We start from the raw sequence: 24,749 nt of genomic DNA, 5'->3' as shown, positions 1-24,749 counted from the left end.
CAATTTAAATTATTAGCCTGCACCCTATTTATACACTCTGAAACAGGTGGCTGCCTCCATTCTGTCCATTTGTGACCTTGCTTTCACGAGGTGTGTTGGTGTTCTTTGTGCAACATGGCAGAGGGTCTGAGATTCAAAACAACTGAGCAGGTTCTCTTTACCTGGCTTTTGTCACGGCGCTTTGGGCAACCATACCTAGTGATAGTGGATCCGCGGAGGAGGAGACGCATGTGGGTATATCCACTTTTGAGGCAACGACTCACAAGAGGTCATTTTCACCGCCTCTATTCTTCTCTGCGGGAGCATCCAGAGAAATTTTACCAGTACTGTCGCATGAGCATTTCCACATTTGATCGACTCTTGGAGACAGTGCGCCCTGGGATAACCTTTCAGGACACAAGGATGCGCAAAGCGATATCTGCAGAGGAGCACCTTCTACTCACAATATGGTGTGTACTACACAAACACATTCTCTATGTTCATAATGTGTGTGCTAAATTATGTTTTTTGGCCTTCTTGGACAAAGTTTAATGCCCTCATCTTACTCCAAATATGTTTCAACTGACACACCAGAATGTTAGATCTAATATGTCCTGCATATCACTTAGTCATTGTGCCACCAAATATGTGTGTGTTATTCTATCTCAATTCCTACCAAGTTTGGTCGGCGTGTAACTGATTTTTTTGGACTTTAGGCATTCTAAACTTAACAATTTCTGTTGTTCTACAGCTTCCTGTCCACTGGCCTGTCTTATGCCGCCCTCCGCCATGAGTTTCTCATTGGAAAATCAACCATTTCAGGCATAGTGAGGTCTACATGTACAGAAATCTGGACAAGACTCCATCAAGTGGTCATGCCCGAGCCCAGGATGGAAGACTGGTTGAGGATATCAAGGGACTTTGAGGAGGACTGCCAGTTTCCAAATTGTATTGGGGCCCTGGATGGCAAACATATCAGGGTGCGTAAGCCGCCGAACTCTGGCTCCCAATTCTTCAATTATAAGCAATACTTTTCTGTTGTATTGTTCGCTCTTGTAGACCCTCAATACAAGTTTATAATTGTTGACATTGGGGCCTATGGAAGGACGGGAGACTCTAGAGTCTTCAATACTTCCATAATGGCTCGGTGGCTACGCACCAACCAGTTGGATCTACCACCACCACGCCAGCTACCAGGCTCTCCTGAAGAATCAGTCCCTTATGTCCTTGTGGCAGATGAGGCCTTTCACTTATCGTGCAATGTCATGAGGCCATATCCCCGGCGCAACCTTGACCACAGGCGCAGAATTTTTAACTTGTGCCTATCACGTGATAGGCGACTGGTGGAGTGTTCCTTTGGGATTCTTTGTGCCAAATGGCGGGTACTCCAGTCTGCCATTCAGTTGAGTGAGCAAAATGTGAATGAAGTTGTGAAAGCCTGTGTTGTTCTGCATAACTTCACCAGGATACATGATTGTTCCTCCTCTGATGGTGTTGTGCGTAGGCTGGACAATGTGCGCAGGGTGAGACCACCTATGAACCCTCAACGTAGACCGCTCTCTGGCCTAAAAGTGCGTGATATTTTCACTAATTACTTTATCTCACCTGAGGGGGCAACTTCTTGGCAAGAGAATGCTGTGTCTATGTTATAATTTGTTTCTTTAATTGTGTCTAAATATATATTACTCCACCCCTTATGATTCTATGAGTGTTTCATTGCATTGGTTATTGTATGTTGTGAGGGATTGTGAAAAATCACACAGACGTTAACTAGAGTAGACAAATTTTTAGTTTTGCCTTTTTTTTTTTGGTTTGCTTAAAGGCAAACATAATATTGCCATAAGAACATTTTGGCAATGGGCAAAATGACCCTTTGTGCCTTCTTTAACTTTTTTGAAAAGTAACATTACATAACAAAACACAAAAAAAGATTAGGCAATAACAACATTGCTGCATGACAAGATTAAACTAGATTTGCCAAAAAAAAGGTGAGCTCCATCACCAAAATAAAGTCAATAAGATAACACTCACATTTCTCATAATGTTTTCCAATCATAGAAAGATTCCACCATGACAGGCAAGGCTACCTCACAGCTTTCACACAGATATTACCTGTCTGTAGAACAGAGAATATTTAACCATGCTATACTTGAAAGGATGAAAAAACAACACTCACTTGATAAGACATAGAGAGAGCGTGATATTCTGAATGCTGGTCGCCTTGAATAGTTTTACTAGAAATTGCTACCAAAAAATGTGACTACTTCACTAAGGCCAGCACGCCTTTCCTAGGCATTAGCAAGTGAGTAGTGTCTTTTTATCCTTTCATTTTACAGTATAGCGCGTTGAAATATTCTCTTTTGTACACACATGTAATATCTGTCTCAAAGGCGTGAGGTAGCCTTGCCTGTCATGATGGATTGTTTCATATGTTTGGAAAACATTGTTTAAAAATGAGAATGTTAAATTCTGTACAAAATGTTGGTGATGGAGAACACCTGTTTTTTCCTTTCTATTTGGAGCACCAGTTAAAACACACTGGACATCTCCCGCCATCAGAATCATAAATCCTCATAGGTTGGGGAAGGGGAACATGGAAGAATGGCCTGTGGGTGCTGCTGGACACTGTGGCCAACATCGCCCTGTGTGGGGCCATACTGTTGCCCATGATGCTGGAATTGTCCTGCCTCCTGGGACTGTTGGGGATACTGGCCAGAGTAATGATGATGGTGAGGGGCTTTTTGTTGGCTCTGGTAGGCACGTGGCTCATACCCACCAAGATAGCCAGATCGTCCCCAACCAGGTTGGGACCAGCCTCCAACACTGGGTGGGTACAAGTGGCCATATTGGTGGGGTTGGCTTGAGGCTGACATTTGGGGCTGCGGAATAGAAGGTTGGGTAGGGGGAGGAAGGGGTTGAGGTGTTGGCCCACGTATTAGGGGCTGTTCGGACCCTGCTTGAGCAAGCATCTGTGTGGATGGTCTCATGCGCATTAGATTTCGTGGTGAGAGCTGCCACCTCTCCAGAAATTCAAAAACCTCATATGGGGTATTGGGGGGGTGCTTGCATCAAGCAGGATCTGAATACATCCCCTAATACGGAGCCTGACCTCACGGGTAAGGGCACGGAGATAAAGGGTGAGGCTACGTGCATAGGCCTCCTCCCCATCATCTGTAGTTACTCTAGATAAATAATTGAGCACCCTTGTGTCCACATTGGTCCTGCTCTCTTGAATAGTGACCTGTCGCCTTCTTCTTGTTCGCCGTGATGTAAGAGCAGCCTGTGGGGAGGCCCTTATCTGGGCAGTTGGGCTGCTGCTCAAGTTGCCCGGCTCTTCCAGGATGGGTGATGGGGCAGCAGCAGACCGTCCTGGTGGTGTTGTGTGTAGGCCAGCCATTGTGTTGTCCTGTGATGCCTCATCTTCAGCCATCCTTCTTGTAGGGGGAGAAGATGGGCCAGCCACCTCATCCCCTACAGGATCTATAATGGGCTCTGCCTCTGAGGCCGTTCCTCGATCCGTAAGGTTGGATTGAGTTCTGTTATGAAATAGAACAGAGCCAAAAATACATCAATATTTTTGTCCCTGTAACGTATTTGTGTAATGTGGTGTGAGGTATGTACTTACGGTCTCAGATCCAGAATTGGGGCGAGGAAGTTCAGCCGGTCATAGTATATATACTTCCTTTTTACATATCCAGCATCCCCACTCCTGGACCGCTGCTGGCGTTCCCGGCGGAACTGGTCCCGGATGCTTCGCCAGTGTTTCATCACATCTTCCACTGCAATGTGACAGGAAATATTGTAAAATTCACATATTTGAGAGGTCACATTTTCTACCAGTAGTCTAGGCATGGGGCCTTCTGGCGCGTGCTTTCTACCCATGGTGGCATATGTAAATGGGCAGATACACAGGGTCTCATTAGCTACACTTAAAATAATTTGTTTGGCTAGGAGGATGAGGAGCTTGTGGCCTAACCCCAAATTATGGCTGTGTGAAGCCACGTGTCACATCCAAATGTAACGGCCTCATGAGGCTAAAAGTACATGCACAGGAGGGGGGGGGGGCTGATTCTAGATTCCTTTTTTCTTGCGCGCTAAGGTTAATGATGTTTTGCGTTGCACTTACGAATTTTATGCTGCTCATCACGTGGTCGGTCACCAAAGTCATGGTACATCTGGCGACAGATGCGCCTCCATGACGCCTCCTTTCTTGTCCGGTTAGCATAATTTGCATCGCGTGGGTCCCATATTTCGGGACGCTCCTGCACCAGGACAATGAGCATCTCCACATTTATGTACGTGGACGCCATGCTGCTGCTGTACTCCGTGGAGGCGTACTTCCTGGATGTCTGGAGCGCTTTTTGAGCTCATTTGCATGTCTAGGCTTCCTGATGATGGATTGGCCCATTTCCTGTCACCAGCCAAAAGACCTGCGTATTGCACGCAGGTCACATGTGTGGTCCGTGTGTAATCCGTATTTTTTGCGCACCCATAGACTTGCATGGGCGTAGTACGCTGACAATCACAGCATGCTGCGAGTGGCACGGAGCGTAGGATACGGATGAGAAATATACGCCTGGTGCGAGTGACCCCATAGAGAATCATTGGTCCGTGTCTAATGCGTGCTTTTAGCGCCTCTCACTCGGCCGTATTCCTCGCCAGTGTGACTCCGGCCTAACTCTGCCATCTGTATGTGAATCCGACTTGCTGTAGACATGCAGATAATGCAGCTGAAAGCATTGAGTCACAGTAAGGCTAGTTTCACACTAGCGTTTTTTAGAGCTGCGCTTCGTGCGCAATAGAATCGCATGCAAAAAACGCATCAAGCGTTTTGTATGCGTTTGCTTTTATTAGGTGCATGCGTTTTAACCAGTTTCTAGCCATGTTAACTCTTTAAAAAGCATGCGATTTTAAATGCAGTGTATTCCCATAGACTATAATGTGATTTTTTTTGCGCATTCCATGCGCAAGTGTTTTTTTGAGACAGGTCGGACGGACCAAAAATGCAACAGGTTGCGTCCGGCGCGCCTAGGCGCTCACTAAAAAAAAAACATGCGCACGAAAACGCATACGAACGCGTGCATACGCTAGACCATGTGCCCGCCATGTTAAAGATAGGGGCGCAGGATGCATGCACATGGACACGCACGAAGTGTAGCGCTAAAAAACGCTAGTGTGAAACCAGCCTAAGATGGATATTTGTTACAGGTGGCTCCTCTCCATGTCACCTAACACAAGCCATCCAGGCTACTTACACCAGCCATGCATTACCTGCCTGCAAGAGCTGCACCAGATGAGAGGAGACAATCAGGGACCCCTCTGAGGACAATGGTGATATCAGTAGATCATCTGCAGAACAGCAATGCCCTGGAATAAGAAGACACTGCTTAGTATATACCTGCTAAATATTTGCAAAGATCTTCCAAAATACAACAATTTCAGTAACGTTATTAAAATACTTAATTGCGGTTTCACCTTGTACTATGGTAGAGTAGGATTGAGTATAGTTTAGTAATTAAAGGGTTAAACCAGCTTCACTCACTTCTGCATCGGGTGGTACTGTAAGTGCAGCTGGTGACGTCACACCTACAGAAACATGTTGGGACCAAATGTGTGAGCTGCAGGTATAATACACCTGTCCTATTCAATTATATTCTGGCCATGCGATCCACCCTGTCAATTTATTGTGTGGATTTTTACCCTGAAGTCCCCCTTTTGCAATACACATTATATGAAGATTTTGATGCTGATCTGCAGTGGATCAATAACTACTTATAGACAGATATGACTATAAATGCTCATACAGATACACGAGTAGGGTGCACTCACATCATTACATAATTAAAGAGGTTATCCAGGGCTTGCATATTAATAATCTATCCTTAGAATAGGTCTTCAATATCAGTTTGATTGGGTCCGATTCTAGGCATCCTCAACAAGTCTGTCCCCCACCAATTTAATATTAGTCATCTAGCTACGAATAGGTCATCAATATAAGTCCTAGACAAGTCGTTTCATTTTACACCTGGATCTGGGTAAGCTGGAGGACCTGGTGTAACAGGCCAGATTAACCCCCTGCCCAGAATATACCCGGGGTTTAAAGTGGCCTAGGCCAAACTATACCCCGGAGTATAAATTGGCCTAGGCCAGTTTATACCCCTCTGGGCCAAAATATACCCCAGCTTCTGTAGATCAGATTTTTTACGCTTTTGAGAACCATCAAAAACGGGTTCCCAGGCAGCACGGGGAGGGAGGCAGAGACAGCGAATGGGGCCCCAGGCAGCGCACAGGGCTCCAGGCAGTGCACAGGGCCCCAGGCAGCACACAGGAGCCCAAGGCAGCACACAGGGTCCCAGGCATCGCACAGGATTGAGTGATATACTCAAGAACGAGGCCCCAGACATCGCGCAGGGGGTCCCAAACAGTGCACAGTGGGACGGAAACAGTGCACAGGGGGGCAGAGACACAGCACACAGGGCCCCTGTGCGCTCTCATCCCCCCCTTGCGTGCTGTCTCTCTCCCCCTGTGCGCTGTCTGGAACCCTGTGCACTGCCTGGGGCCCCTGTATGCTGCCTGGTGCCCCCGTGTGCTGCCTGGGACCCCATTCGCTGTCTCTGCCCCCCTAAGACTCCTTCTGAGACTAAAAATTCAGAATGAAAGTAGAAAGCACTGCTGATACGCTACTAGCCCAGCCATAGAGCACGGACAAGGACGTGTCAGGGTTAGATAACCAGGTGGAGTATAGCCACCAGGGAGGATCATTTTATAGTCAGATCACAAGTATGGAAACCATCAGGACGTGTGAGAGCTGAAGGAAGAGTGAATACATTGTGATACCTTCATAGTATGATACAGTGAGAGGTCAAATTATCCATCCACTACAATGTTTCCCAAACCAGGGTGCAGTAGCACTCCCCTTCAAAATGTTAGCAGAAAACTGTGGACTTACTCAATTGCCTCCGAGATAACAGCTAGATCTGCAGAAAAGGAAATAAGGATATTATCAAAATTACAGAAAGCTGTAAAGTACAGAAACATTGCTGGAATCGGGATCTCTGCCCCTACATTATACTGCTCACAGATGGGATAGCAAATACCTAGGACAGATTGACTTTAACATGAAGAGGTAAATACAGTATATAAGCAATGGAACCAAAATCATCTTCCTGCCTAGTGCTCTCAAGTCTTTGCTGAAACTATGCTGGCGGTCCAATATTGTCACTGCACAATCAGGGGCTATCAGTAGGAAAGTCCACCGGACTACCTGAGGTGAGTGCCTTTTTTCTAAATTCCAGGGGGTCAGTGTAGGTTTTTAAATGTAATTTATTTATTTTTTTTCAGAATAGTGAATATTTTTGGTCATCTAAAAAAATAAATCTATATTTGTAAGCCAAAACCTGGAGTGGTGATGTGTTTATATTATACTTTTCCTCTGTTTCGCTCCTGATTTTGGCTTATAAATACTGACGTATAATACTGAATGTGTGAGCATAGTCTAACTCGCAAATTTGGATAAAGTTTTCCTTCCGTGATCTCCATTTACAATACTAAGGGTGAAATTGACAGCAATTCAGGAGCAAATTTGCATCCAAATTTACATGTAACGCACGAGAATTCTGAGCTGGATTTGCTGCAGCCAAATCCATGATCTAAAAATACACTACAAAGATGCTACTTCAGAGGTACATGCCCTGATGGCAGGGGTGGATTAAGGGTAGCCAGGGCCCGGGGCAGTTCAGACTCTGTGGGCCCCCCTCGTCACGTGACGGGGGTCACGAATCGTAGAGCCGCACTCCACATAGAGAATAATGGGGCCTCCAGCACCGACCTCCACCCGCAGAGCCACACTCTACATAGAGAATAATGGGGCCTCCAGCACCGAACTCCAGCCGCAGAGCCACACTCCACATAGAGAATAATGGAGCCTCCAGCACCGACCTCCACCTGCAGAGCCCCACTCCACATAGAGAATAATGGAGCCTCCAGCACCGACCTCCACCTGCAGAGCCCCACTCCACATACAGAATAATGGGGCCTCCAGCACGGACCTCCAACTGCAGAGCCCCACTCCACATACAGAATAATGGGGCCTCCGGCACCTACCTCCACCTGCAGAGCCCCACTCCACATACAGAATAATGGGGTCTCCAGCACCGACCTCCACCCGCAGAGCCGCACTCCACATACAGAATAATGGGGCCTCCGGCACCGACCTCCACCCGCAGAGCCGCACTCCACATAGAGAATAATGGAGCCTCCAGCACTGACCTCCACCCGCAGAGCCGCACTCCACATAGAGAATAATGGAGCCTCCAGCACCGACCTCCACCCGCACTCCACATAGAGAATAATGGAGCCTCCAGCACTGACCTCCACCCGCAGAGCCGCACTCCACATAGAGAATAATGGAGCCTCCAGCACCGACCTCCACCTGCAGAGCCCCACTCCACATACAGAATAATGGGGCCTCCGGCACCTACCTCCACCTGCAGAGCCCCACTCCACATACAGAATAATGGGGCCTCCAGCACCGACCTCCACCCGCAGAGCCGCACTCCACATAGAGAATAATGGGGCCTCCAGCACCGACCTCCACCCGCAGAGCCGCACTCCACATAGAGAATAATGGGGCCTCCAGCACCGACCTCCACCCGCAGAGCCCCACTCCACATAGAGAATAATGGAGCCTCCAGCACCGACCTCCACCCACACTCCACATAGAGAATAATGGAGCCTCCAGCACCGACCTCCACCCGCACTCCACATAGAGAATAATGGAGCCTCCAGCACTGACCTCCACCCGCAGAGCCGCACTCCACATAGAGAATAATGGAGCCTCCAGCACCGACCTCCACCTGCAGAGCCCCACTCCACATACAGAATAATGGGGCCTCCGGCACCTACCTCCACCTGCAGAGCCCCACTCCACATACAGAATAATGGGGCCTCCAGCACCGACCTCCACCCGCAGAGCCGCACTCCACATAGAGAATAATGGGGCCTCCAGCACCGACCTCCACCCGCAGAGCCGCACTCCACATAGAGAATAATGGGGCCTCCAGCACCGACCTCCACCCGCAGAGCCCCACTCCACATAGAGAATAATGGAGCCTCCAGCACCGACCTCCACCCACACTCCACATAGAGAATAATGGGGCCTCCAGCACCGACCTCCACCCGCAGAGCCGCACTCCACATAGAGAATAATGGGGCCTCCAGCACCGACCTCCACCCGCAGAGCCGCACTCCACATAGAGAATAATGGAGCCTCCAGCACCGACCTCCACCCACACTCCACATAGAGAATAATGGAGCCTCCAGCACCGACCTCCACCCACAGAGCCGCACTCCACATAGAGAATAATGGAGCCTCCAGCACCGACCTCCACCCGCACTCCACATAGAGAATAATGGAGCCTCCAGCACCGACCTCCACCCGCAGAGCTGCACTCCACATAGAGAATAATGGGGCCTCCAGCACCGACCTCCACCCGCAGAGCCGCACTCCACATAGAGAATAATGGAGCCTCCAGCACCTACCTCCACCCACAGAGCCACACTCCACATAGAGAATAATGGAGCCTCCAGCACCGACCTCCACCCACAGAGCCGCACTCCACATAGAGAATAATGGAGCCTCCAGCACCGACCTCCACCCACAGAGCCGCACTCCACATAGAGAATAATGGAGCCTCCAGCACCGACCTCCACCCGCAGAGCCGCACTCCACATAGAGAATAATGGAGCCTCCAGCACCGACCTCCACCCGCAGAGCCGCACTCCACATAGAGAATAATGGGGCCTCCAGCACCGACCTCCACCCGCAGAGCCACACTCCACATAGAGAATAATGGAGCCTCCAGCACCGACCTCCACCCGCAGAGCCACACTCCACATAGAGAATAATGGGGCCTCCAGCACCGACCTCCACCCGCAGAGCCGCACTCCACATAGAGAATAATGGAGCCTCCAGCACCGACCTCCACCTGCAGAGCCCCACTCCACATAGAGAATAATGGAGCCTCCAGCACCGACCTCCACCCGCAGAGCCACACTCCACATAGAGAATAATGGAGCCTCCAGCACCGACCTCCACCCGCAGAGCCGCACTCCACATAGAGAATAATGGAGCCTCCAGCACCGACCTCCACCTGCAGAGCCCCACTCCACATACAGAATAATGGGGCCTCCAGCACCGACCTCCACCCGCAGAGCCACACTCCACATAGAGAATAATGGAGCCTCCAGCACCGACCTCCACCCGCAGAGCCACACTCCACATAGAGAATAATGGAGCCTCCAGCACCGACCTCCACCCGCAGAGCCACACTCCACATAGAGAATAATGGGGCCTCCAGCACCGACCTCCACCCGCAGAGCCGCACTCCACATAGAGAATAATGGGGCCTCCAGCACCTACCTCCACCCGCAGAGCCGCACTCCACATAGAGAATAATGGGGCCTCCAGCACCGACCTCCACCCGCAGAGCCGCACTCCACATAGAGAATAATGGGGCCTCCAGCACCGACCTCCACCCGTAGAGCCGCACTCCACATAGAGAATAATGGGGCCTCCAGCACCGACCTCCACCCGCAGAGCCGCACTCCACATAGAGAATAATGGGGCCTCCAGCACCGACCTCCACCCACAGAGCCGCACTCCACATAGAGAATAATGGGGCCTCCAGCACCGACCTCCACCCGCAGAGCCACACTCCACATAGAGAATAATGGAGCCTCCAGCACCGACCTCCACCCGCAGAGCCACACTCCACATAGAGAATAATGGGGCCTCCAGCACCGACCTCCACCCGCAGAGCCACACTCCACATAGAGAATAATGGAGCCTCCAGCACCGACCTCCACCCGCAGAACCGCACTCCACATACAGAATAATGGAGCCTCCAGCACCGACCTCCACCCACAGAGCCGCATTCCACATACATGGCTGCTCTCTGTGCTGTGCGCACAGGACCTGTGATGAGGTCACAGGAGGGGAGGAGACAGGGGTCACATGATCGGGGGCCCTGACACCTTCCCTCCTGTGATCTCATCACAAGCCTTTGCACGCTACCAGCAGCATCAGCGTTCACGCTACTTGTAGATGCTGCTGGTAGCAGAGCACATAATGCCGCCCCCACGGTCACTCACTTTTAGGTGGGGAGAAGATGGAGTGCCATTGCAGCAGCCAGCAGGAATGTGGTGGGGGCCCCCTTAGAAGCTCTTGTGGTGGGGGCCCCGGGGCTGAAGCCCCGCCTGCCCTGCCTTTAATCCGGCCCTGCGCGGTGGCGGATTATAATGGGGCAATTTACTGGCCTGGGCTGTGGGCCCCTTACCCCCACTGGGCCCGGGGCAACTGCCCAAATTGACCTCATTATAATCCGCCACTGCCTGATGGACGCAAACTGTAAATGCACCGATTCTAGCTGCAAAGAGCTTCCATGGAGCCATTTCTAGATAACCCATAAATCCCCAAAATAGCTCAACAGCACATTCACCAGAGTGCATAAATTTTATTTCCCGATGTGTACATTTACCATTATATTTCTTGGTTCCTTGGGGTCAAGAAAATGCTTTAATATGGCGCATGTAGGATGGAGTACAAAAGGGGAGTACATTCCTAGCTCCGCAAACCCTGTGAGGTCAGCGAAGGAAAGCTATAAAGCTCAGATGCTGACTCAGTGGGGTGTCATTTTGCGCGGGGTGCCAAATCTGATGTGTTTCCTTAGCTATCTCAGTACGCACCAATATTTTGCACTAATAAAAGTAGATTATGTGATTCCTCTTTGCAAAACCCCTTTTGATGTCCCTTTGGAAAAAGTTGAAAAAGGATCAGTAACACATTTTCCACTCATGTTATTCACTTTTATAGTGCAATTTCCACATATTTGCTTTAGTAAATCGCATAAAGTATTTTAATAAAACTATGAAATCAGATTTCTTCTCGTTAATTAAAGCGCCCTTGATGGCTTCAGAACTGTAATAACGCAGCGCGTGTACTGATGTCAGTTCTTGATACCCATCTAATGGATGTGTGTCTCTGTGGCTCTTGGCCTGGGAAATGTCAGACTATTGCGTGGTTTGTTTTTTTTTAAACTTTTTTAATGCTACAATGATTTCGATTGAGCGCCTTTGCCGGCTGCCACAGTGTTTTCTTTGACTGGTCTCCCTGAGGTCAGTGATTGTTTCATGATGTTGGTCTACTAGGCATTGCTCCCAACTAGCCAGAATACTACTCCACACTGATGAGGGGCAACACTCCGAAACAGCTGTCTGTGGATGGATACCTGACCTTGCTATTTCCCTTGTCATATCTGTAAACTCGTAAAGAGCTGGATATTGACTTAAAGGGCCACTTAATATGGTGGTAATGGTGGTTTCCGAAAGGAGCCACTCCTTGGCTGGGTCCTTCCTTGGAGGAAGATCTGGCTAGTCCCGTGTTTGAGACTCTTAAATGAGGTTCCACGGACTTTATTTGCATATTCGTATTTCCCAGGGAGCAATGCACCTAGGATTTCACTGTGATTGAGCGCCTTTTGCCAGCTGCCGCAGTGTTTTCTTTGACTGGTCTCCCTGAGGTCAGTGATTGTTTCGTGATGTCGGTCTACTAGGCATTGCTCCCACCTAGCCAGAATCCTACTCCACACTGATGAGGGGCAACACCCCGAAACAGCTGTCTGTGGATGGATACCTGGCCTTGCTATTTCCCTTGTCATATCTGTAAACTCGTAAAGAGCTGGATATTGACTTAAAGGGCCACTTAATATGGTGGTAATGGTGTTTTCCGAAAGGAGCCACTCCTTGGCTGGGTACTTCCCTGGAGGAAGATCTGGCTAGTCCCGTGTTTAAGACTCTTAAATGAGGCTCCACGGACTTTATTTGCATATTCATATTTCCCAGGGAGCAATGCACCTAGGATTTCACTATGATTGAGCGCCATTGCCGGCTGCCGCAGTGTTTTCTTTGACTGGTCTCCCTGAGGTCAGTGATTGTTTTGTAATGATTTCGAGTGGTTGCTGTTATAACATGTGATGACATGTGGCAATGCAGTGTCAATAATAAAAGCTTTTAATGGTGGGAAGAATTCAGCCAGCGGAGGCCCAGGGACCGGGTGTCCTCCCCTCCTCCTAACCGCAGCATATTCATACAGCTCTGCCGCCCTTTCATAAATCAATAGTGATAGATGGCTAATGGGAGAGCGCTGAGGATTAATGTATGTAAATGAAAAGCAAATCTCAATTTAACACCAGTGCTTTGCTTAATAAAAAGGTAGTGACAACGCAAACTAAGGCTGGATAGGACTCCTTATGTGGCAGCCGCTTCAGTCTGCCCGGCTGTCATTCTCTGTTTATGGGATGGCTGCAATTAATCTCTTCTGAACTCGCAGTCTGAAATTAGTTTTTATTTTACTGCTTACATTTTAGTCAAAAAACTAAATGCAGAGCAGAGACTTAACATGTAGCCTATGCAGGTTTAATAAACGGGTCTGCATACAGGTGCGTGGTAGGGGGTATGATCCAGTCACATACAGTGGGTATGAAAAGTATTCCCCCTTTAAATTTTTCACGCTTTGTTTCTTTGCAGCCATTTGGTAAATTCAAAAAAGTTCATTTTTTTCATTAATGTACACTCTGCACCCCATCTTGACTGAAACAAAAACTGAAATGTAGAAATTTGGGCAAATTTATTAAAAAAGAAAAACTGAAATATCACATGGTCATAAGTATTCAGGCCCTTTGCTCTTATTTAAGTTACATGCTGTCCATTTCCTTGTGACCCTCCATGAAATGGTTCTACTCCTTCATTAGAGTCAGGCTGCGTTTAATTAAACTGATAGGACTTGATTTGGAAAGGCACACACCTGTCTATATAAGACCTCACTGTGCATGTCAGACCAAATGAGAATCATGAGGTCAAAGGAACTGGCCAAGGAGCTCAGAGACAGAATTGTGGCAAGGCACAGATCTGCCCAAGGTTACAAAAGAATTTCTGCAGTACTCAAGGTTCCTAAGAGCACAGTGGCCTCCATAATCCTTAAATGGAAGAAGTTTGGGACCACCAGTAGTCTTCCTGGACCTGGCCGTCCAGCCAAACTGATCAATCGCGGGAAAAGAGCCTTGGTGAGAGAGGTAAAGAAAAACCCCTAGATCATTGTGGCTGAGCACCACAGATGCAGTACGGAGATGGGAGAAAGTTTCACAAAGTCAATTATCACTGCAGCCTTCCACCAGTTGGGCTTTTATGGCAGAGTGGCCCGACGGAAGCCTCTCCTCAGTACCAGACATATGAAAGTCCACATAGAGTTCACTAAAAAACACATGAAGAACTCCCAGACTATGAGAAATAAGATTCTCTGGTCTGATGAGAAGAAAATAGAACTTTTTGGTGATGCTTCTAAGTGGTATGTGTGGAGAAGACCAGGCACTGCTCATCACCTGCCCTATACAATCCCAACAGTGAAACATGGTGGTGGCAGGATCATGCTATGGGGGTGTTTTTCAGCTGCAGGGACAGGATGACTGGTTGCAATTGAAGGAAACATGAATGCAGCCGAGTACAGAGATATCCTGGATGAAAAACTCTTCCAGAGTGCTCTGGACTTCAGACTTGGCGAAGGTTCACTTTCAAACAAGACATTTACCCTAAGCACACTGCTAAAATAACAAAGGAGTGGCTTCAGAACAACTTTGTGACCAATCTTGACTGGCCCAGCCAGAGCCCTGACCTAAACCCAATTGAACATCTCTGGAGAGACTGAAAATGGCTGTCCAACAACATTCAACCTGTAGGAACTGGAGAGGATCTGCAAGGAATAATGGCAGAGGATCCCCAAATCCAGGTGTGAAAAACTTGTTGCATCATTCACAATAAGACTCATGGCTGTACTAGCTCAAAAAGGTGCTTCTACTCAATACTGAGCAAAGGGTCTGAATACTTATGACCAATGTGAGGTAGCGCTGTCATTTACTTAGGGGATTCTCGCCTGCAGCGAACGAAAACCAGTTCCAGCACAGGATTTTTCAACAAATCATACAGTCCTTGCGGTTTATTCACGCCTCAAACCACAGCAGCAGCAGAAAGTTCACTTAACAGCATTACCAGCATAGCGTCCATTATAATGCTTCACTCTGGTTACCAATGTCCAGCACGCAGGCTCTCTTAGCCTCACAATTATCTCACCCACGTCAGGGCTCCTCATGCGGCTGCAGCATTCCGCACACGTTCGTTCCCTCCAGGGAACTCTCAGGCACACATCGCCATTGCTCCCAGCCACTTCACACGTGCTGTCAGGCAGGCAGTTCCATGTCTGCAGGACCTTCCACACTGGACCAACCAGGTCCCAGCATTCCTCACATGTGACCTACCCTGGCCACAATATATGGTCTATAGCCACGCCCACCGGGTCACGCGACTATGACCTCATCACAGGTCCTTCACACACTCACATAGCTTTTTAATACAGGCGTTTTCAGACCCACCCCTGGGTGGGTTTGTAGGTAACCTGCCCGCCCAACTCCCGAGTTACCTGGAGACTTCTCCCTTATACCTTGAAATAACACTTCAGCAATATCATTGCTGATCAACACATAACTAAGTCTCCATCTCAAAGCCACCCACTTTGAGATACATAACCATCCTTCAGGATTCTTCCACTCATCCTTTCTCTTGGAACCTCCACACAGTGCCCCCTAGCAGACATAGTGGTTACTACACCACATACCTCGCCCCTCTGTTCAAACTTGTGGGGTTGAACACACAACATTACATCAGGCTCTCGAGATCGGGCACAACCACACCTTACTGTTATGAATGAGTCAATGGAGGAGGAAAAAACAAAAATACAAGCTAAGTCCAGAAAACCGGAGAGGTTGGTAGCTAGCGGATTGCAGACCCCTGATCCTATTCACAACAACTAACAGTAGCCATGGGGTGTTCCTACCGTGGTCCTAGACACCTCGTTCACAGCCGGAGAACTAAATAAACCTAACGAAAGAAAGGGGAAATCTAAACTGCCCCAGAGCAGACCCCAAAGCAATAGACAACCCCCAACATGTATTGACGGTGAGAACAGATGAAAACACAAACACAGACAGAAAGACAGGCTGAGCAAACGATGTGGCCCTCACTAACTAGATAAGACAGGAAAGAAAAGCAACTGTCTGCAATCACGCAAAAGCCCTGCCAAAAATAATGTCCAACACATCTGATAGAAAAGGCCCTGAAGTCACTAGACTTCAAAATCACTATATCAGCACTCAGGTATATTCTGAAAACAGAGCAAAGAGATCAACTGATCAGAGACAAAAATGGAGTTCAGCCAGTCCCAACCAGGGCTGGCTGAACACAAACACTAAATAAACAGACAAAATCTCATGGAACAATAGCAGAGCAAAAACTTAGCTTTAGTAGACAGGACTAACCTGGAGGCCAGAGCTCAGAGCAGAGAGGATCACCAGCAACCCAGCAGGGCGTCGGCGGCCTTATATCCACTCAGAGATTCCAGATGTCCAACCACACTCCACCTGTTCAGATGACAGGTTTTTCCCATCCAAATCAATTTCACTACCTCCTTTCACCAGCAGAGGGAGTTCATCGGACATCAAAGGTGAAGGAGAAAATGAGCTCATAACACCTTGCCCTACAGGTCGAGAGAACCTTTTCCACCTGTCATACGGCCTCCTCTCTACGTTAGGCCTCCCCTGCCCCCAGCGGTCAGAATATCGTTCCTGCTCTTTGACCCTCCAGTTATAGTCTGCGTCATCAGACACGGTCCAGTCACCACCTCCCTCTCTCTGTTTGTTCCGTTCCCCGACCAGCTCCCCCGGTTGGTACGGTCATCAGTCCTAATCAGGCCTACTGTCTGGCCTGAGTCTGATTCATTCAGGGTCTCACAGGAACTACGGTCTCTCCACGTCATCTTGCTAGTCGAGCTACCACTTGCTGACATTCTTCGGCCATCTGCCCTGTCACTTCTTGGTGGCACTCTTCGGGTCCTTACATCTTGTTGGGTTGCAGGCGGCTGCCATCTGGTATTCCGTACTTCTTTATTAATTCGCCGGCGGTCCTGCCTCAACTGCTCAATCTCTTGCAGGTACCTTACTCGAAACTCTCCCCAAAGCCAACCACTAGGATGGGAATCCTACTCACTTCACTGAATACTTGGTCTTCATCATCAGGAGGGATCCTCACTCTCACCACACCGGAGATATTCACAAGGTCTTGCATTACCTTCCCGGATCTTCCAGTGATTCTCCCAATCAGAGCTTTGGGTACCGGCACTACATCTTTCCGCAAACCCAGCTGATCCATAGCCTCCCTTGCTAATTCTAGGCATCGAGCAGCCTTCACATTACTCTGCCTGACCCGCTGTTTGGTGTGAAGACACTGTAGATGCATCTCTTTCAGGACAGCTACTCGGTTTGATGTATCTTCTCTATCCGATACTACCACCGACTGTCGAGTCTCAGGTGCCCAGCGCACCTTACACGCTTTGACCGCTTCTTTGAAAGCCTCATGCACACCTTCCTCCACACAGGCTTCTTGCATGTCTTCTGGTACCTCAATCACCAACTGGAAGGTTGTGGTCTTGCTCTCTTCCTGGACTGAAGGCTCTAGCTTTACCACGGACACTTCCCTCACTGCCGTTGACCCGACCGGGTGACTGTCTTCTTCCGCTCTTAACTCCTCAACTTCACATGATTTGATTACTTCATGACCCTTTGCCACGAGGGCTACTGGCCATTCTGTCCTATTATCACTTACGCTCACCCGCAGTAAGTCTTCGTCCAATTTCTCCCGCAGAAGACTTTTAACTACTCCTCTGAGTTCTTCCATTTCTTCCCTAAGGGTATTGTTCACATTTTGCCACATTGACAGGTGACCACTGAGCTCCAAGACTTTTTTTCTCAAGCCCTACAACATCCTCTCTTAAGGTGTTGTTTACACTGTGCCACATTGACAGGTGACCTCTGAGCTTAAGGACTTCTTTCTCAAGGTCCTCCACTCTGTGCTCGGCCGTTTGTCTCATCACACTTTCTCATTCGAGCTGTTCCTTCACTGTCTCTTTTATTAACTGTATCTCCTGCTCTAGTTCTCTTTTGGCCAATATGTGTTGCACCATTACTTCTTTAATCATATCATCTAAGGGTACCCCTGGGTTAGTCCCATCAGCCGAGTGAACCCCCCAGTTACCCTCTGACTGTGTCTCTACTCCCGTTATCTTCTCGACCAGGTTACCATCAGTCCTGTCATGAGTTTCAGTCAGCACAGCACTAGACTCTGTCCTCGTGGAGGCTACTGGCAACAACACGTCACAGTCACACCACACCATATGGTGAACCCCCAGGACACTCTCTGTCCATGTGTCAGCTCCGCTCTTTTTGTTTCTCACACCCTTCTCACTCACACCGTTGTACCCTTCAGGTGACGTCCGGTCTGTAAGCTCGTCCGACGTCATTCTTTCTCTGGTCGCCCCTACGTCTGGCCTGTCCACGTTAGGAGGCGTCAGCGTCTCAGTGTCTGCTAGCCCTACAGTAGACACGTCTCTATCTTCCTGGCATAGGTCATCAAACCTGACCAAATCCCGGCCGCACTCCAAGGCATAAACTAAGTTTGGTGGTATACTGCCACCTTGGTACTCACGGCCTCCGTACTCATCAAACATTACTCTGTCTACCACATAGTTCACTGTGACCCCATGTGCACAGCGAACCTGGACCATTTTCTTGGTCAGACAGAGAGTGAGAGGAGTTCCTACCAGAGTCACCTGACTCTTTGAGTCCAACCGTCCCGATATCCCTTCCCAGTGTAGCATCACGGTACACATTAGCGGCTCGTCAACATTCGGAAAGAATATCCCACATTCTGGAAATGACATACATGAACACTGCAGTTTTCCAAACATACCCACTGAGTCGACCAGTGCTGCCATTTCCTGAATCACCCCAATTTGGGTTACAGTCCCCTCCCGGGACTCCAGCCCTTTTTGGGTTACCACTCAGACTTGGGTTACTGCCCCCTTCTGGGACTCCACCCCCTTTTGGTCTACCACCCCGATTTGGGTCACCGCACCCTTCTGGGACTCCACCCCCTTTCGGGATCTCCCCATGTCCGTTATACCGGTCTTCTCAGACCACAGTTCACACAACACAGTTCATGTCTTAACGATACCACACAAGTCCTTGTTGGCACCACCACAGCTCCTGCTGTCACCGATCACTGACACCACCAGCTGCTGTTCACACACACAGCGGCTGGAGTCACTGCAGCTCCTGCTGCGCTGTCTTCGTGGACCCGCCGATCCACCGGAAGCCGCTTGTCACCTTCATAACCCCGCCGAGTTCCCGGAAGCCGCTTGTCACCTTCGTGACCCCACTGAGCCACATCAAGCCGCTTGTCACCTTTTTGACTCCCACTGAGCCACCGCAGGCTGAGTTGAGAAAAGAAAAACACCACACAAAAAACTCACGTGTCCTTTCTGTGTGCTATTCAGGACGTACCGTCTCCGCCTGACACTGTCCAACACACAGGGTGCTCCAGGTGCTATTCAGGGAGCGACCCTCCTCCCAGGGTTTCCCAACACCGGCCTCACCAACACAAGACTCACGTGTCCTGTCTGTGTGCTATTCAGGACGCACCGTCTCCGCCTAAGACCGTCCAACACACAGGGCGCACCGGGTGCTATTCAGGGAGCCGACCCTCTTTCCAGGGTTTCCCAACACACCGGCCTCACCAGGTCCAGGGGCTTAGCGGTTGCTATTCAGGACATCCGTCTCAGCCTGAGACTGCCCAACACTTACGCCTCACCAGGTCCAAGGTCATACCACGTGCCCCAGGGATCTTCCCAACACTGACCCTCCAGGACCTTGCTCACTGAACCCTCCAGGAACACAGTCTTTCCCACTGACCCAGGTCAGTACCATACGAACACCAGTCCGTTGCCTGTGTCGGCCACACAGGTTCTCGGGTACCTCTTATCCGCAGAGGCACCCTATAGCAATCACCAGTCTCTTGCTCACTGACCCCGGTCAGTACAACATGGTTTTCACGACCATCACCTGCTGGCGGCGCAGGTCCTCGGACCCCTCTAAAGCAGAGGTATCCTAGTAAACACCAGTCTCTTTCTCCTGAGGAAACGGCCGCACTGGGCTTACCGATCCGGACAGTGCCTTACTCACTAGGCCGCCCCACGGTTCAAGAACCACAGCCGGGCAGTGGCTTCCCCAACCGTCAGCCTTCCTGGCTCAGCGTTGCCAGCACTGCAACATACACTTTTTGGAAACCATTGCCCTTAGCAACCGACTTTGCAGTCCTCTTCCGTTGCTCCCAGCAACAAGGCTACAACATTGCCCATAGCTTCTCCACCAAATGTGAGGTAGCGCTGTCATTTACTTAGGGGATTCTCGCCTGCAGCGAACAAAAACCAGTTCCAGCACAGGATTTTCCAACAAATCATACAGTCCTTGCGGTTTATTCACGCCTCATAAACCACAACAGCAACAGAAAGTTCACTTAGAATCATAGAATCATAGAATCATAGAATCGTAGAGTTGGAAGGGACCTCCTGGGCCATCTGGTCCAACCCCCTGCTCAAAGCAGGATTCGCTAAATCATCCCAGTTAGATGTCTGTCCAGCCTCTGTTTGAAGACTTCCATTGAAGGAGAACTCACCACTTCTCGTGGCAGCCTGTTCCACTCATTGATCACTCTAACTGTCAAAAAGTTTTTTCTAATATCTAATCTGTGTCTCCTCCCATTCAGCTTCATCCCATTGCTTCTAGTCTTTCCTTGTGCAAATGAGAATAAAGTTGATCCTTCTACAATGTGACAGCCCTTTAGATATTTGTAGACAGCTATTAAGTCTCCTCTCAGTCTTCTCTTTTGCAAACTAAACATTCCCAAATCCTGCAACCTTTCCTCATAAGACAGGGTTTGCAGACCGGTCACCATTCTGGTCGCTCTTTTCTGAACTTGCTCCAGTTTGTTGATGTCTTTTTTAAAATGTGGTGCCCAAAATTGGACACAATATTCCAGATGAGGTCTGACCAAAGAGGAGTAGAGGGAAATAATTACTTCACGTGATCTAGACTGTATGCTTCTGTTAATACATCCTAGAATTGCATTTGCCTTTTTTGCTGCTGCATCACACTGTTGACTCATATTCAGTCTGTGATCTATTAGTATACCCAAGTCTTTTTCACATGTGCTGTCACTTAGCCCTATTCCTCCCATTCTATATATGCTTTTTTCATTTTTATTGCCCAGATGTAGTACTTTGCATTTCTCCCTGTTAAAAACCATTCTGTTAGTTGCTGCCCACTTCTCCAGTTTATTTAAATCTTTTTGAATCCTCTCTCTCTCTTCTCTAGTATTAGCTATCCCTCCTAGCTTTGTGTCATCAGCAAATTTAATCAGTTTACCCTCAATTCCTTCATCTAAATCGTTGATAAAGATGTTGAACAATACAGGGCCCAGGACAGAGCCCTGTGGTACCCCACTTGAGACATTCTTCCAACTGGATGTGCAGCCATTTACGACCACTCTTTGGGTCCGATCACTAAGCCAGTTATGAATCCACCTAACAGTTGCCTTGTCCATTCCATACTTAGTCATTTTTTCAATAAGGATTGTATGAGAGACTTTGTCAAATGCTTTGCTGAAGTCAAGATATACTATATCTACAGCATTTCCTTGATCCACCCAATCAGTAATACCATCATAGAAGGAAATTAAATTAGTCTGACATGACTTATTAGTTACAAACCCATGCTGACTCTGTTTAATCACTTCATTCTTATCCAGGTATTGACATACATGTTGTTTAATAATTTGTTCAAAGATCTTTCCTGGTATAGAAGTCAGACTCACCGGCCTATAGTTGCCTGGGTCCACCTTCTTCCCCTTTTTGAAGATAGGAACAACATTTGCTCTTCTCCAGTCTTCTGGCACTTCTCCTGTTCTCCAAGAATTTTCAAAGATTATGGAGAGGGGTTCAAAAATTTCTTCTGCTATCTCCTTCAGTACTCTGGGGTGTAATTCATCTGGACCTGGAGACTTGAATACATTTAGGTTAGCTAAGTGTTTCCTCACTATCTTTCTGTTTATAGATATCCTGGATTCTTCTATTCCCTTAATAGGACAGTGAATAACAGTTGATGTTACATTTCCTTTCTGAGAGAAAACAGATGCAAAATAGGAATTTAAAAGTTCAGCCTTCTCAACATCCTGTCTTACCATTTCATCATTTTCATCCTGTAAAAATCCTATAGCATCTTTGACTTTACTTTTACTTTTGACATATCCCCAAAATCCTTTATTATTGCTTTTGACATCTCTTGCAAGCCTCAATTCATTTTCAGCTTTAGATAATCTGATTTGTGCCTTTCAGGTTCTGCAGACAGCATTATATTCTTCTTTAGATATGCCTCCTTCTTTCCATTTTATAAACATTTTTTGCTTCCTTTTTAGCATGTGCTTAAGTTCTGTGTTCATCCATCCTGGTTTCCTTAAATGCTTCCTATTCTTCCCTCTTTTCGGAATTGTTAACAACTGTGCTTTGAGAATTTCATTTTTCAAGATTTCCCATCCTTCCTGGACATTTTTGTCTTTAAGGATATCCAGCCATTGGATCCCTCCAATTCTCTTTCTGAATCCCTTAAAATCTGCCTTTCTGAAATCTAACCTTGACGTCTGAGTCTTCACAGGTCTTCCGCCTCTAGTTATCCAAAATTCTAAAATAGCATGGTCGCTACCTCCTAGGGTCCCAGCCACTTTTACCTCCTCAACCATTTCCTCCCTGTTTATAAGGATTAGATCCAAGGTAGCAGTTCCCCTTGTTTTCTCCTTTACCTTTTGGAAGATAAAGTTGTCAGCAAGAGAGGATAAGAATTTCCTTGACCTGTTAGTTTTGCCTGAGAGAGATTCCCAACAAATGTCTGGATAGTTGAAATCTCCCATGACAACTATGTCATATTTTTTGGAGAACTTGGCCATTTGATGCATAAAGAGTTCATCCATATCTTCAGCTTGCACAGGCGGCCTGTAGTAAATGCCTACAATGGTGTCCTTTCCATTGTTCTGTCCTTGTATTCTTACCCAAACAGTTTCCACAGAACTCCCAGTCTCTGAAGCTTCAATCTCTGTGCAGATATACGCATTTCTAACATACAATGCGACACCCCCTCCTCGTTTATCAAGTCTGTTTCTTGCAAATAAGTTGTATCCTTCTAGTCTTGTATTCCAATCATGTGTATTGTCCCACCAAGTTTCAGTGATTCCAATGACATCATATTTCTTTTCCTGTGTTAGTAGTTCCAATTCTCCTTGTTTGTTGCCCATGCTTTGTGCATTAGTATAGAAACATTACCAGCATTACCAGCATAGCGTCCATTATAATGCTTCACTTTGGTTACCAATGTCCAGTACGCAGGCTCTCTTAGCCTCACAATTATCTCACCCACGTCAGGGCTCCTCATGCAGCTGCAGCATTCCGCACACGTTCGTTCCCTCCAGGGAACTCTCAGGCACACATCGCCATTGCTCCCAGCCACTTCACACGTGCTGTCAGGCAGGCAGTTCCATGTCTGCAGGACCTTCCACACTGGACCAACCAGGTCCCAGCATTCCTCACATGTGACCTACCCTGGCCACAATATATGGTCTATAGCCACGCCCACCGGGTCACGTGACTATGACCTCATCACAGGTCCTTCACACACTCACATAGCTTTTTAATACAGGCGTTTTCAGACCCACCCCTGGGTGGGTTTGTAGGTAACCGGCCCGCCCAACTCCCGGGTTACCTGGAGACTTCTCCCTTATACCTTGAAATAACACTTCAGCAATATCATTGCTGATCAACACAGAACTAAGTCTCCATCTCAAAGCCACCCACTTTGAGATACATAACCATCCTTCAGGATTCTTCCACTCATCCTTTCTCTTGGAACCTCCACACAGTGCCCCCTAGAGGACATAGTGGTTACTACACCACACCATGTGATATTTCAGTTTTTCCTTTTAAATAAACCAGCTTGGCCCGTGCAAATTTTTCACACATTGGTCGTCCGGAGTGCAGGCAATTTCAGAAAAAGCAAGCTGTTCAAATGTATGTATTTCATGAGATGATGAACACAGGCAGGTATTTATATATGTAGATTGGTAATACAATAAATTTGGTTTGATAAGTAGAGGCCAAAAAATGTCTTCCGGTTGAGGTGCCACCTGCAGGTCATTGTTTCTTTTTGTAGGTTTATGAAAATGAATGTTTAAACTGTATTTAGTGATAAAATCATGAATGTGTGGTTTGTTTGGCTCTTTTCTTGCTGAAGGGGCAAGTTTACTTTTCAAATGGTGTATCATTTGTGTGTATGGGGCGAAGTAGTCAGTGAAAGGGCAGTGCATGTTTACAAATGTGTTTGCATATGTGACTCACCTGCAGTGAAGTGTGCAATCCTCCAATGTGCCTGAAATATTCTGGGCAAGCTGGAAAGACCCAAGGCAAATGTTTGGATTTGTTTGTGATGTCTGTAAGCAGCTTTGTGGTAGTGTGCTTTTGGATATTGTGCTGCCACTTGCAGGTCATTTGACCTTTCAAATGGTGTATCATTTGTGTGGGTGGAGTATGAACGGAGCAAGTGTGCATTTCAATAGGCAGTGCATGTTTATAATGTGTTTGCATATGTGACTCAACTGCACTGACGTGTGCAATCCTCCATTTTGGCTGAAATAGGCTGGGCAAGCAGTTTGGCAAGCTGGAAATCCCCCAAGGC

General features: G+C 47.9%; 1 protein-coding gene across 1 annotated transcript; it reads right to left on the bottom strand.

The window, feature by feature from the left end:
• Nucleotides 1–2,382: 2,382 nt before the first annotated feature.
• LOC141098039 (uncharacterized) lies at nt 2,383–6,944 on the bottom strand. Its single transcript, XM_073585631.1, has 4 exons — nt 6,929–6,944; nt 5,251–5,346; nt 3,605–3,758; nt 2,383–3,515 (listed from the first exon to the last, which is right to left on the bottom strand). The coding sequence occupies exons 3-4, from the start codon at nt 3,745–3,747 to the stop codon at nt 2,972–2,974; spliced, it is 687 nt and encodes a 228-aa protein (XP_073441732.1). The 5' UTR covers nt 3,748–3,758; nt 5,251–5,346; nt 6,929–6,944; the 3' UTR covers nt 2,383–2,971.
• Between the last annotated feature and the right edge of the window lie 17,805 nt (nt 6,945–24,749).

Source organism: Dendrobates tinctorius, unplaced genomic scaffold (assembly GCF_039654945.1).
Source record: "Dendrobates tinctorius isolate UK_male_01 unplaced genomic scaffold, ASM3965494v1 ptg000086l, whole genome shotgun sequence".
Taxonomy (NCBI): domain Eukaryota; kingdom Metazoa; phylum Chordata; class Amphibia; order Anura; family Dendrobatidae; genus Dendrobates; species Dendrobates tinctorius.
Note: the sequence above shows the minus strand (reverse complement) of the source record. Positions and strands in the feature narration are given on the sequence as shown.